Genomic DNA, 13991 nt, shown 5'->3' on the forward strand with positions numbered 1-13991 from the left:
GAAAATCGCAAAAAAAAATTTTGCCACATGATTGTATAGGAAGCGTTTAGGGCATGTTTTCCGTGAAATGCCCTTCGTTTTTGTTGCGTGATGAAGGTTTTTCTTTCTTCTGTCGTGAGAGAGAGCAAGTGTGCGATTCTAGCGAGAGAGCGTGAGAGAGAGAGAGAGCACGAGTGAGAAAGCCCAACCAGAAGAAGTAAATATTACAGAAAAAAATTTCCTCGTATATGACGCGCACCTGATTTTCTAATGCTAATTTTCGGGAAAAAATGTGCACGTGGTACATGCGTAAATATGGCAGCTTAGTTTGTGATACTGCAGCCAATATGGTATGAAATATCAGATAATCTAGACGTGGACATATGTTACTCTGAATAGGCAGAAGAAGGTGCAGCATGGAAGAGGGAGACAGGAAAAAATCATAAAATAATAAAGTGGGGCAAAAAGTAGAGCTTCTCAGTTTTTCCCTACAACAAAAATAGTATTTTATTTTTCTAAAAAGGAATGGGTTAATAGTATAATCTTTGTGTATGGTTTCTGTACACTGACTATGTCTATGCCAGGAGTACTCACTCAACTCTGGTTCTGGAGGTCCGCACTTGCTGTAGGTTTTCATGCCAGTCAATAATTAGATGCCAGGCTTAGCAGATAATGAAACTTGGGATTTAATTATATGGCTTGTTAGTGCTTTCATTCTTCCAAGACAAATCCTTATCACATTGTAGATTTTTCATTTTCTGAGAACGTTATCGATATGTTTTGTGGTCCAGAACAGATTTGTACCGCTTTGTCCTTCACCTTTATTTCAAAACATTTTATTAACACAGATACTTCATGACGCATATGCACAGATTTAAACAGAAGCACATTAACTGAAGAGAAAATCATTCCTTTGTCATTTGCAACGCATTATTAACTGATGTCTGGTTAAAAAACTGGCAACAATTAAAATCTAAATGCAGTTGCTTACAACTTACATAGGCAATTAAGGGTTGTGAATTGTGGCAAATGAGTTAACTAAAATTAAGCCCAAATAGCATATTGCTTTAATAGTAATAGTAATGGCTCCATGTTCCTTGACTTTGCAAAAGGTCAGAGGCTGCGAATCGCTAGATCCTGGTTCCAGCACCCTGAACCGCATCGTTGGACTTGGTACTCCAATACTGGTGGTGCAATGAAGGAGATCGATCACATCCTCGTGGGCAGACGCTGGAGGCTCTTGCAAAACTGCAGGGTCTACAGAAGTGCCCAGTTTATGAATTCTGACCACAGCCTTGTTGCTACTCTTAGGATCCAGCTTAGGTCCAGTAGGTTACCACCTGCTAGAAAAATGAGCCTGGACTTGGCCAGACTCCAAGACCAGGCTGTTTTTAATGAGTTTGCATGCAGTTTGTGTGAGGAACTTTCAGATTTGGGTACGACTGCTGATACTAATGTGATGCGGGAGACCTTCCGTGACAAGACCCTGAAGGTTGCTAAGGGTTGTGTTGGTGTTCCCAGAAGGAGGTGTTTCATGTCACAGAACACCCTGGATATCATTGAAAGGAGTCGCGGCGCATAGCTCAATGGCAACTCTGGTCTGTACCGGGAACTGAGAAGGACGGATGTGAGGGCTCTGAGGGCAGATAAAGAGGCGTTTATTAGAGGAATCTGTGAGCAAATGGCACACCATCTGTGCTCTAGCATCCCACGTCCTGCTTACAGAGGAATCGAAGCATTACGCACATCTGAATCTGTTCCTCGGAGAGTCGCAGTCAGGGCGGCTGATGAAACGGTCCTTACGGATGACACTGCAGTTGTGACCTGGTGGGCTCGCTGAGCAGTTGTTCAAAGCTGATCCTCCGGCTAGGACGTTGGATATCTCCGGGGTCACAGTTCTTGAGGCTGATCCTCCAATTAGCTGTGAACCACCCAATCTCACTAAGATTACACAGATGGTGAACCAACTGAGGGGGGGGAAAGGCTGCAGGGATCTGTGGTATCCAGTGTGAACATCTCCAGGCTGGTGGTAAGGCTGTCCTCCTGGCATTGCAAGCAATTTTTGCTTCCATTTGGGATACGGGCATCATCCCAACTGACTCCAGATAGGGACGATAAGTCCCATTTTCAAAAGGGAAGGGTGATCACCTGGATTGCGGCAACTACAGGGGGATAACACTGCTCTCTGTGCCGGGTAAGGTCCTTGCTAGGGTTGTCCTCTATAGGATCCGTGATCACTTGCTCACCTACCAGCGACCGGAAGAGTCTGGTTTTATGCCTAAGAAGTCTACCATCAACCACATCCTGGCAATGAGGGTTCTCATGGAGTGCAAACGCGAATATTGGCAGAGTTTCTTTGCAGCCTTTGTCGATTTTCACAAAGCGTTCGACTCAGTTGATCAAGCTGCCCTGTGGGACATCCTGAGGATTCGCGGGATCCCCTCGAGGTTGCTGGATATCATGGCTGGCCTGTACACTGGTACTGTGAGTGCTGTGCAGAGTGGAGGCAGGACCTCTGCGTTTTTCCCAGTTGATTCTGGGGTTTCGTCAGGGGTGTGTTCTTGCTCCTACTCTGTTCAGTGCTTGTATGGACTGGGTGTTGGGCAAGGTCGTGGGGTCCAGTGGCTGTGGGGCATCTGTTGGTAAAGAAAGATTCACTGACCTTGACTTTGCTGACGATGCTGTGATCTTCACGGAGTCAATGGAGGCTCTGCGAGAGACTGAGTGAGGAGTCTGAGTGTCTGGGCTTGCAAGTGTCTTGGATAAAAACCAAGATCCAGACCTTTAATGACCTCTTGGGCACAGCCATCAGCAGTGTGTCTGTTTGCGGTGAGAGTGTCGACCTTGTTGAGAGGTTTACTTACAGTACCTTGGCAGTGACATTCATGTCTCTGGTGACTCTTCCCATGAAGTCAGTAGACGGATTGGGAGAGCATGGGGGGGTCATGAGGTCACTGGAAAGGGGTGTGTGGCGCTCCCAATATCTATGCAAAAGGACGAAGGTCCAAGTCTTTAGAGTCCTGGGGCCTCATGTATAAACGGTGCATACGCACAGAAATGTTGCGTACAAACGTTTCCACGCCCAAATCGCGATGTATAAAACCTAAACTTGGCGTAAAGCCATGCACATTTCCACGGTACCTCATACCCTGGCGTACGTAATTTCTCCGCTCGGTTTTGCAGACTGGCGTCACCCAGCGTCAAAGCAGTGCTACTGTTCCTGTGTGGTTACCCTTTCTTTCTTAGACCCACATTCCTGACGCGGCTTTATAAATACACTGAAATTAACTGCATATTGTTTATTAGTGTGATGCATCTGATTGTAATTAACCTGTAGCAATATAATGGTTCAAGGGAATAGCCATAGTATTCCAAATACCATAACTGCTTTAGCGTTGTTACGCTCACTGCATCTTCTTCTTCTTTCAGCTGCTCCCGTTAAGGGTTGCCACAGCAGATCATCTTTTTCCATATTACTCTCACTGCACCACTCGGAGTATTTATATCACTGTATCTGAGTGGGGAATCACAGCAGCAGCTGATCGGAAAGAGAATTATCTGTATACAGTTTCAAGCACACACTACCCAAGCCACGGCAAAACGCGTCAAAGCCTTTCCTGTACGGACCTCGCATTTCAGAAACAGTTTCATCCCAAGAACTATAAACGCAATCAATCAGTCCATCAAGTGCTACTTGTAGAACTGTTTGTACTTATAAGTACAATCACCTCACTGTAAACTTGCACTACAGTTATAATATTGCACAACCTGCGCCACTTTATAAAGCGTGTATGATGACGATATCATTTTTAAGATGAAATACAGCAAAATATGTTGCTTATAGTATACAGATAAAACTTTAACTTCATTTAAATAGTCTGTATTGTTAATAATTAAACATGTGAGGACACGGTGCCGCAGCGCTAGCTAGTTCACAGATAGCTCCTGCCTTGCGCTGTATTATTGCTGGTGCTGACGCGACACTGGAAGGATAGACGGATAGAATAATTAAACATGTACTATGAAGATATTTCAGTGTTCCTTAAAAGTTTTGAAGAATCGGCATTCTAAGCTTACAAATGGCTTAATGTCTATTACAGAGCTGATTGTGTGGCGATTGGGTATTTGGAGAAAGAAAAGTAAGGACAGGAATTGGAGGTTAGTACGTTTGAAAGTGACAGTACTTCTGTAATAAATTATTTCATCGAAGGTCACACATGGCGCAGCAAGCCTCTTGCGTGAGATATGAACAATCACTGCGCCACCGTGTTCCCATGTTTAATAACATGCTTTCATTCCTATCATCATGAAAAAGATATCACGTATACATCTCAGTATTTTAATTATTCAGAGAGCTGTAATATCACGAATGTAATGGATTCTGTGTCCTGTCGGAGAAAGAGAAAGAACGGAAGCACGTAGTGATTCACACACACAGAGCACATAGAAGATCAAACACAGAACAAAGCATTTAACGTGCTACTTGAGAAACTAGTAAAATAAACGATTTTAAGATGAAGTTTATGATGTTCTACTTTAATGACAAAATAAACTATGTGATTAAAGTGGAAATTTTGAGATTAAAGTTGACATTTCGTGCTTCCCCCCCCCCCCACTGTGTGCCTATTTTTTTTCTCTGTACCCTAATAAGCTTTCATATGACACTCAGACTGTCCGCTGTGAGTCGCCTTTTCACGCCGACTTTGATATGTGACAACTTCTTTTTTATTTCGGGCACTGTGCGACTTTGTGAACTTGAGCTTTCGAGTTTCTCCGACATTATGTCAACTTTCTTTTGTTGATTATACCAACCAACAAATAGAACGTTTTTCCTTTGCCTCCACTTGGTATTCGCTGAAATTCTAATATTTTCCCCGTGCTTTTCCCATTGTCTTTTCACAGAAGGCTATTTATATCGATTTGCATATTCAAAGAGTTGTAATTCTGGGAGGAGTTGGGGCGGGACAGAAGGCGCGTGCACATGCGTTACTTTTCACGCTGATCGGGATTTATTTAGTGGAAGAACGTCAAAGTTTGCGTACGCAAAGATTCCTGCATCTGGATTTTTCTGTGCGTACGCACATTCCCGCTTTTGTGCTTACGCCATGTTATAGTGTTATACATGAGGCCCCTGGTGCTTACTCTCTTACTATATGGTTGTGGGACATAGACACTATCCAGTAACCTGAGACGAAGACTGGACTCCTTTGGTACTGTGCCTCTCCGGAAAATCCTTGGGTACCGTTGGTTTGACTTTGTGTCGAATGAGCGGTTGCTCATGGAGTCCCGAATGAGGCACATTACCTGCATTGTGAGGGGCGTCAGTTATGGCACTACGGCCATGTGGTGCGTTTCCCCGAGGGTGACCCGGCTTATAAGATCCTTATTGTTGGGGACCCAAGTGGCTGGACCAGGCCAAGGGGTCATCCATGTAACACCTGGCTGCGGCAGATAGAGGGTCATTTCCGGAGGGTAAGACTGGACCGCATGTCTGCCTGGGGGGACAACCGGCATCCCGAGCTGTTTCAACGTGTACTGGGTGCAGCAACACACTGTACCAATGCATGCTCCCAACTAGTAAATAAGAGGGTTCTAATTGAGGAATTAGATAAAGTGAAAACCTGTAGTAACTGTGGACCTCCAGAAACTGGGGTTGAGTACCCCAGGTCTGTAGGCTCATTATTGTCATGTTTAGAGTATAGTGACATTTGTGCTCATATGTGCTAATCAACATGCAACAAGCCTGAAAAGAAAATGGCAGATGATACTGCAGGTTAACACTGGGGTGCACATGAAACATTACAAATAATCCGAATCTAATGTGAAATTGAATAATCTGTTAGAAATGGGCATTTTGGATAGAATTTGAACATTTGTATAAGAATCCTCACTCATGTCTCCCATAGATTACATATACTGCACATATCACAACACAATCTGGCAGACCCGTGCTCTCAGAAGAGAATGTATAGGAGAAGAGGATCAGCCTCATTGTACTGTTCTTCAAAACTAAGGAAAAGTATAGAAATGGAAATTCAGTAAAGTTTCATGCCTTAGTCTGGGAGAATACTGTCATACAGTAATTTAATCATCTATCTTAAACCTCCTTGGTGTTAACCCCCGAGCATCACTCTTGCCCCAACTTCTATGTAAAAATGGTTAAACCAGAGTTTCTCTTGGGATAAGCTATTATGATCCAATGTGCAGCGTTAAACCAGAATAACACTCAGGATGGTATTCTGCTGCCACTGCCACCTTACATAACATCATGTTGCAAAAAAAATCATGAATATTTCTATGTATTTTTCCATGCTATTGAAACCAATCAATATTCATGAGAGGAGCGGAGTCTTCAACCAAAATAAACAATGGCATGTAAACAAGAAGCTGTAAAGCCAGCTTTAGATCAAAGTGAAACTGACCCAGTAGTTGAATCAAGTGATAGCGGTGACAGTGTGAATCGGTTATCAGACTGACTGATGCACACACCACTGTACGACCAAACTGCTGTCATATTCCTAGCATAGTTGGTCGTGTGAAGATTTTAATGGGGCAAAGAGGCAGAATGACTGTGATCAAGTACGGGGACAAGAAAGACGTTAGCCTGCTAAGCACTGTTCACAATGCTGTCAAAGTTTGTGTCAGGGGTAATGTGGAAGTCACTAAGGCCACAGTAACATAATGGGCATGTCCCATCGTGCAGGTCAGGCACTGACATTCTATCCCTTTAGGTGCAAGCAGCAGAAAAAATATTACAGGAAAAGTGGAGAAAGTGCACTCTTCTACTGTCCCAATTGCAATATCATGCTGTGGGCTGGCGAGTGTTACAAAACATATCACACAACAGACGTGTAGCAAATCGACAACAGTACAGCAGTGGACACTAGACATACTTATTGTAATGTCTCTGTGTTGACGTTTGCAATTCATATGTTTCTATTACACATAACATTTTTTCCTGTTGAAAAAAATGAAATGTTTTCTCTAGTTTCTTGGGGGTAAACATAACACTAAGGAGGCTATGGTTTCATTTTAGTTTTCTTTTTTTGTTCGTTTTTGTGTTTCTTTTTTTATTATGTACCACTTTTCAATAATAATATTTTGGTGTGAAATAATTACCATCAGTATATTGTATAAAATATGTAACATATTGTTAAATGTTTTACTGGTATTTGTATTGTAAGTTTTATGTTGGGATCGTTTTAGATCATTTGTATATGGGTTAACATTTTTAAGATGCTTAATACTGTCCTTCTCTCCCAGTCCTTAATATCACAGAAGTCACAGTATGGTGGCCTTTCTAAAACATCACCCCCATAGAGAGCTGCCATAGCGTCTGTCTGCACGTAGATCCTTTTCCACTTCTCATATCAATCAGTTACTTGTGCATGTCTATCGTTCCCTTTTGACTCTCCATTTGTAAAAAGAAATTTCTCCTCCAACAATACACTGGTCATCAAGCATTTTGCTACTAGGAGTCTTTCACCTTTACATTATCAGGTTTCACTTGCTGACTCCAAATCTGAAAACCGTTTTCATCCAGCACGTCCCGTTTTTTAGTTCTGATGTTCCAGGTCTTGGACAACTAGGGTGACTGGACAGTAAAGACAGATAACCATTTTGATAAATACCAGTAATTCCACTAGGGATACCATTGAGATAAATGATTTCGCCACACATTACTAACAGCTGTGAGTTGTTTACATTGTCATTATTAATTTTATTTAAAAATGATTAATTTTTAATTAGCAGAAAAAATATATGTTACTGATTACCAGGTCTTATATGACTCTAAAGCATAATGACACAACTCAGACATGACGGTTCAGTAGGTCAGGTTTTACTGTTAAACATAACATTGCATTTCAGGACATTTTGCTCGTTAGATTCCCCATTACTTTGAAAATTTTGTCAAGGCGATGGACAGAAATGGCGATGCTTTTCAGCATTTTAGAAATACGTTTGGTGTTTTTGTTGTTCCTGAAATCCGTGAACTGATGCTTGACGATGAATCAGCACCCTCATTCGTTCAGGTTCTCCAGAATTTTCTTGGCAGTCACAGAGCAGAGAATTATACTGAACTCGTGGAGAATATGCTGAATGTATATTAGCTTAAGGGAGCCAGAATGTCACTGAAGATGCATTTTTTACATTCTCATCTCAGCTTTTTTTCCATCAAATCTAAGCTTTGTCAGAGATAAGCATGGGGAAAGATTTCATCAAGATATAAAGGAGGTGGAAAACTGATATCGGGGAAAATTCACTCCGAGCATGATGGGTGACTACTGTTGGTTCTTGCAAAGAGAGACGGATGTGCAGTACAAGTGCAAAAGCGAGTGCCTCCAACACTTTTGGGCACACTGACCTCACTTTAATATTGAGGTAAATTGACATAAATATGCTTTAACGTGTCTCTGGTATCGTCTTCTGGTTTGTTTTCAGAATAAACACATCAAAACAATTTTGGTGGGACAGAGCCCAAACTCTAGATATCGTGTTGATATATTATATTGATATTCAAAAGTGTCAAAACATCAATGATGTGTATTTCAAAAAACCTGACGAGCTAGCTTAATTCCGATTTCATAAATGAAATCAGTGTAAAAAACTTGTCGTGGCACTGAGGTGTGGTGATGTGTTGCACGCTGGTCACTCACACAAGTAAGGATCCCACTGTACTCTGTGGGAACCAACAATAAGACTACAACGACCATTACTGTACTGCCTAAAGACGGGCATGCGGGCTGAACTGGACTGGCCGGACTGTTGCTTTGAAGCCAATGTTTTTGGTGAAGGGGGGCCTCATGACATTGAAATGGAGAAAGCAGATGCAGAGAAGGGATGGCTCGATATTTGTTTTGTGATAGTAACTTACAGTATGTCAGTTTGTCCAAGCCACTTAGACCCTGGCCAGCACTGTTTAGGATGTTCAGTCACTTTTTAATGTTCTGCACTGACACAGACTTATTCCTTTCAGCCACGTGGCCCAGCAGTCATCCTGTGCCATGTACGACGGCTACACGTCCACCCCGTTTCCATCTCACTTAAAGCGCTTTTCCAGTTTCACTTAGAATAGTGATTCATGACAGAGTGAAGGCACACAGTACAGTAACTACTGCTTATTCTTTCTGCTTTCTGCATTTTATTGACAAATATCAAGTATTCAAAGTATCTGTAAACAAACTGTTCACAAAATTTATACTGACTTTGTTCCTGATGAACAAAAAGTAAATAACAGCCTTTAGATATCTATTTGCTCAAATAAATACAATACTGAAAAAACAAAATAAGAAAAATAAATTTCCTATAGACTAATCAAAAGAGCCAACATTATAAACAGGCAATATTTCTTTTCTTTTTTCATCACAAATATACCACATAAATGTACAGTACAGATGATGAGATCACTTGTTGAGGCAGCATGCCATTTGCTGCTGTTCACGCCATGCCCTATAGGGGCACTCTTCGGGTTTATTGTAGAGGTATGTGGTTGTGTTAACAATGCCCATTTATTACATGAACTACGAGTGTGAGACACACACTCCAGCAGACTTCAGCAAAAAAAAAAAAAAAAAAAAAAAAAGAATAAATAAAATTCTCCACTTAAAAAAAGCTTTTCATAAAACCTTTCAAGAATTAGTGCAAGCGCATTAGCAGGCTAAGCGCTTATTCAGTGTTTCCACCCAATCGACAAATTTGAAGATCGACTCAATTTTGTAAAAAGCTTCAATATTACAAAGGATTTGTTTTTTTGTATTTTGCCAAAAAAGTCTTGTGGAATTTTGTTCGAAAGCACTTAGACTATATAATTTGGTTAACTATTGTGGCCACATCCAACAGGTGACCAACAGCGACTGACTTATCATCAGAGTTAAACAAAATGGAGAGGCTGACACGGGATGCTGTGTGTTATTTCCAGCTCACCTACTACAGCATTTCAAAAATGGATATAAGACTCTGTATGTCTTTGAGCGCATTGGTACACCTGGCACAGGCTGGTGGCACAATACGTTTAGCTAAAGTGAGAAACTCAGTATCTATACATGATGAAAGATCAGTAGTTACCACAAATGCCTTCAAAGCCTTTTTGCCTTTGGAGACTCATTTTGATCATCGTTTATGTTGCACTAACAAACTGACAGAAAAACAGATTTCTCAAGTACACCCACAAGTGAACCAGGCCGTCGGAGAAGAGTAACCCGTCGAGCCTGTTGCTGCTGCCACATTAAAGCTGGCAATCCAACAAAAAAACCCGACAGTGATGGAAGTATAGGAGCGCAGCAGAGACCGAAGACGCAGCCTTATCAGCTTTCACTTGCAGAAGATGAAAGATTTGATGGAGGTTCGACTGTGAATGGCAAAGCGCCTGGCTTCGGCGAGAGTCACCTTGATATTGTACAGTGTGTATCAAACAGTATATCTGACGTAAGTTCTGACAAAATAAATCAACAAACAAATAAATACAGCGGCACAGTTTTTTTTTTTTGCTTGTCATTATTACTATTTCTATTGATATTTTCAGACTGTTTTTTGGTATGCAGTACACGTGTGGACCAAGTGCGACAGTATTTTAGATCACCCACCGGTGGCGCTGGGGCTGCCGAGGTTGAGGCACTAGTAGTAACAAAGGTCCACGCTGAACAAAAATGGACAGTTTAGTCTCCTGCCAAATGAACACGAGGCCTACAAAACTGCAGAAATAGAAATCATACATGTAAATGCTCATAACTGATTGAAGTACCATGGTCACGATGGTTACCTTACAACAAGAAGCTTTATTTATAATCACTAATTATACTTTGATCTATCGGTGACTATATGAGATGAGATTTGAAAATTAAATTTTAGTATAATATATTAAGGGTACATGGTTCCAGAAGATGCAAACGATTGCATAGTACACTATATTATTTGTGCTTACATAGCAGCGTTCGTTTTTAATTGTTTACTTCTGATAGACTCTAAACCTATGGCATATGCAAAAGTTGAAATATCCTGCATTATTTCATCCATATAGCACCACAATTTATTAAACCTAAATACAATTTGGTTAAAATGTACTCCATTTCACTGGAGTTAAACTGATATGCATAATATTTCTTTTTCTCCATCTGAGTTCTTTACGTCAGCCTCTTTCACTCAAGAGCACGAAAAAAGAAAAAGAAAACAGCAACTTGAACAAAATACAAAAGAAACCAAAACAACAAAAAGTCTTGAATGGTGCAGAATTCTGAGGTGTCCAGCCCTCACTTTCTGTGTTGAGAATCTGTGTCAGGTGGATTTTTATTGTCTGCATAAAAAAAATGAAAGGTTCAGAGATTATTAAAAAGAAAAAGTCAGAAAAAGGAAGGCACAGCTTTTCAAATGTTTCCAGGCGCCAGGAATAAATGAAAGAAAGAGAGAAAGAAAACGACAGGAACAGAGTGAGGGCCTAGATTTCTGCAGTGACTTCTTCTAGCGTGTGTTCTGGGTGGGTTATTGCTTCCAGTGAATAGCCAGGACGACTCGGGCAGCTGTCCCCTCGATTTAGGGTCAGGCCTTCACTGTGTTCAGCCTTGGAGGTGAAGGCAGGACAAGATCGAGTCCGTGCATAGTTTTGCTGGCTGCCGGCATTTCCAACTAACTCACATACTGTATTCACTGGCGTTGCCCTTTGTCTCCATCGCTGCAGTCTGTCTTCTTTGTATTTGATAGAGTACCATGTCAAGAAGATAAAGATGAATCCCACAAACTTGAGGCTAGCAGCCAGTCCAAAATATACAAAGCGGAAGGAAGTGACATCATATTCCCAGCAGGAACCGTGCACTCCACAGTCTTGTTGCCAAAGCATACACGTGGTGTCAATGACTGCTCCGAAGTATATTGGTGTAGGGATGTATGCTAGACAAAAATAAAAATCGAGAGGAAATGGTTAGTAAAGCAGCACCCGTTATCGGTATCCCGTAACTGGCCAAACTTCTCTCGACCCTGTCAATGTATATCACCTCCAGAAATGGAGTCCAATGCTCAGCCAACTTCAGATGGATTGGACTTAACACTGAACTGCCATTGCACTCATTTTGTTTGACCAATAAGTTCAAAAAGTGAGAATAAGGGCAAATATGACCACATCACTCATGCCACGGCACGGCACACCCCACGCCGTGGGTGACGTTACTCTCTTCACCATTGTCTGTTTAGTTTTGAGTGAGCCTGGCGATGATGATGATACACACTAAAATGACCCTCCCCAAAAATAATTTTCTTCGATTGCCTAGAAGTTGGACCTTTGAGCCTTTCCTAGATTTATGGAGTCTATTCAAAGAAAGTGCACTCTCAGAACCATCACACCAGCTTTTCCATTTTTGATAATCTGACTCCCTTCCTTCAGTATATTAAAGTTGGTGTTGTAAGGCATTAAAAAGCAGTAATCGAAATATTTGCCTTCATAAAAGAATTAAACACGTCTCTTTTTTTTCTTGAACAAACTCAGAAAGGCCGATTTCACAAGTACTGTGCAGATTTGGCAAGGGCCGTGCCCTTCTCCGAGTGTGAGTGAGCTTCATGAGCAATCTCAAAATCATTTATGAATGTGGACGAGGCCTCATTTTTCAGGACCTCTTAACAGCTGAGTGAAACATAAGTGCTGCCAATCTAAAATGAAACTGCTAAAATTTCAGAAGGATCAGTCTAGAAAGTTGACAGCTACTACAACCTACTGAAGGAGTGATGCGACACACCACATCCTCAAAATACGTGAGCACAAAGCGACCATACTTGCCATTCGTTTCAAGGAACGAGTCACAAGGACTTTTTAGGAGCAAATGGTTATGGAGTCTGCCTTGGATTTTTGTTGTGTCTGTCACAGGAAATTACGCTGAAAGACATCTTAAATCAAGGTGGGCACTTTTTAGTAATTCATTTTTACGTCAAAAATGAAAACTGAGTGGCTTTTTTCTCCTGGTATTCTCCTACGGCCCACCTGCCAAGTTGTTTTGCCTGCCTAAGGTAAGGTCATCCCTGATGGAGGATCGCAGGAATCGTGGGTAAGAGGGGTCCTTTCATCGGATTAGCGCTTTTCAGCTGTGGAATGGCCAAATGGGGGAGGCAGCTTCATGGCTGAGGTCTCCAGGACTCTAAACAAATCCAAATCTTCTTATGTGATATCATCTATCCATCCATCCATTTTCCAACCCGCTGAATCCAAACACAGGGTCACGGGGGTCTGCTGGAGCCAATCCCAGCCAACACAGGGCACAAGGCAGGGAACCAATCCTGGGCAGGGTGCCAACCCACCGCAGGACACACACAAACACACCCACACACCAAGCACACACTAGGGCCAATTTAGAATCGCCAATCCACCTAACCAGCATGTCTTTGGACTGTGGGAGGAAACCGGAGCGCCCGGAGGAAACCCACGCAGACACGGGGAGAACATGCAAACTCCACGCAGGGAGGACCCGGGAAGCGAACCCAGGTCCCCAGATCTCCCAACTGCGAGGCAGCAGCGCTACCCACTGCGCCATCGTGCGGCCCTATGTGATATCATCTACTGTTAAATTCTACTCTGTACTTCTAAAATTTTTATTTTTATACTGTATTGAGGATTTGTTCTGTTCTATGTATTGTACTGTATTGCATCGACCCCCTTCTTTTGACACCCACTGCACGCCCAACCTACCTGGAAAGGGGTCTCTCTTTGAACTGCCTTTCCCAAGGTTTCTTCCATTTTGTCCCTACAAGGTTTTTTTTTGGGAGTTTTTCCTTGTCAAGGCTGGGGGTCTGTCAAGAGGCAGGGCCTGTTAAAGCCCATTGCGGCACTTCTTCTGTGATTTTGGGCTATGCAAAAATAAATTGTATTGTATTGTATTGTATTGTACTTTTCCTTCCAGGCCCCAAGGTGTGTGTATGTGTTGGGTTTTTAATTGGTGACATGAGCTGGTCCTGCCTAAGACGGAGTGGCTCCCCAGTCATGCCTGGTACCTGCTTCTAAATGATGCTGCAGCCCACGCTCATGCCAATTTGTTTTA

The 13991-nt window shown here is 42.1% G+C and overlaps 1 protein-coding gene across 2 annotated transcripts in view; it reads right to left on the minus strand.

Annotated features, from left to right (window-relative positions):
* Window positions 1–9098: 9098 nt before the first annotated feature.
* LOC114653348 (solute carrier organic anion transporter family member 5A1) overlaps window positions 9099–13991 on the minus strand; it is a 223801-nt gene continuing 218908 nt past the window's right edge. For both annotated transcript variants that reach the window (XM_051928724.1, XM_028803606.2), the window contains one exon: window positions 9099–11859. In XM_051928724.1, the coding sequence (XP_051784684.1) occupies window positions 11411–11859 (449 nt within the window). In that variant the 3' untranslated portion in view covers window positions 9099–11410. The remainder of the gene's footprint in view (window positions 11860–13991) is intronic.

The sequence above is a fragment of the Erpetoichthys calabaricus genome, chromosome 6 (assembly GCF_900747795.2).
Source record: "Erpetoichthys calabaricus chromosome 6, fErpCal1.3, whole genome shotgun sequence".
Taxonomy (NCBI): Eukaryota; Metazoa; Chordata; class Cladistia; order Polypteriformes; family Polypteridae; genus Erpetoichthys; species Erpetoichthys calabaricus.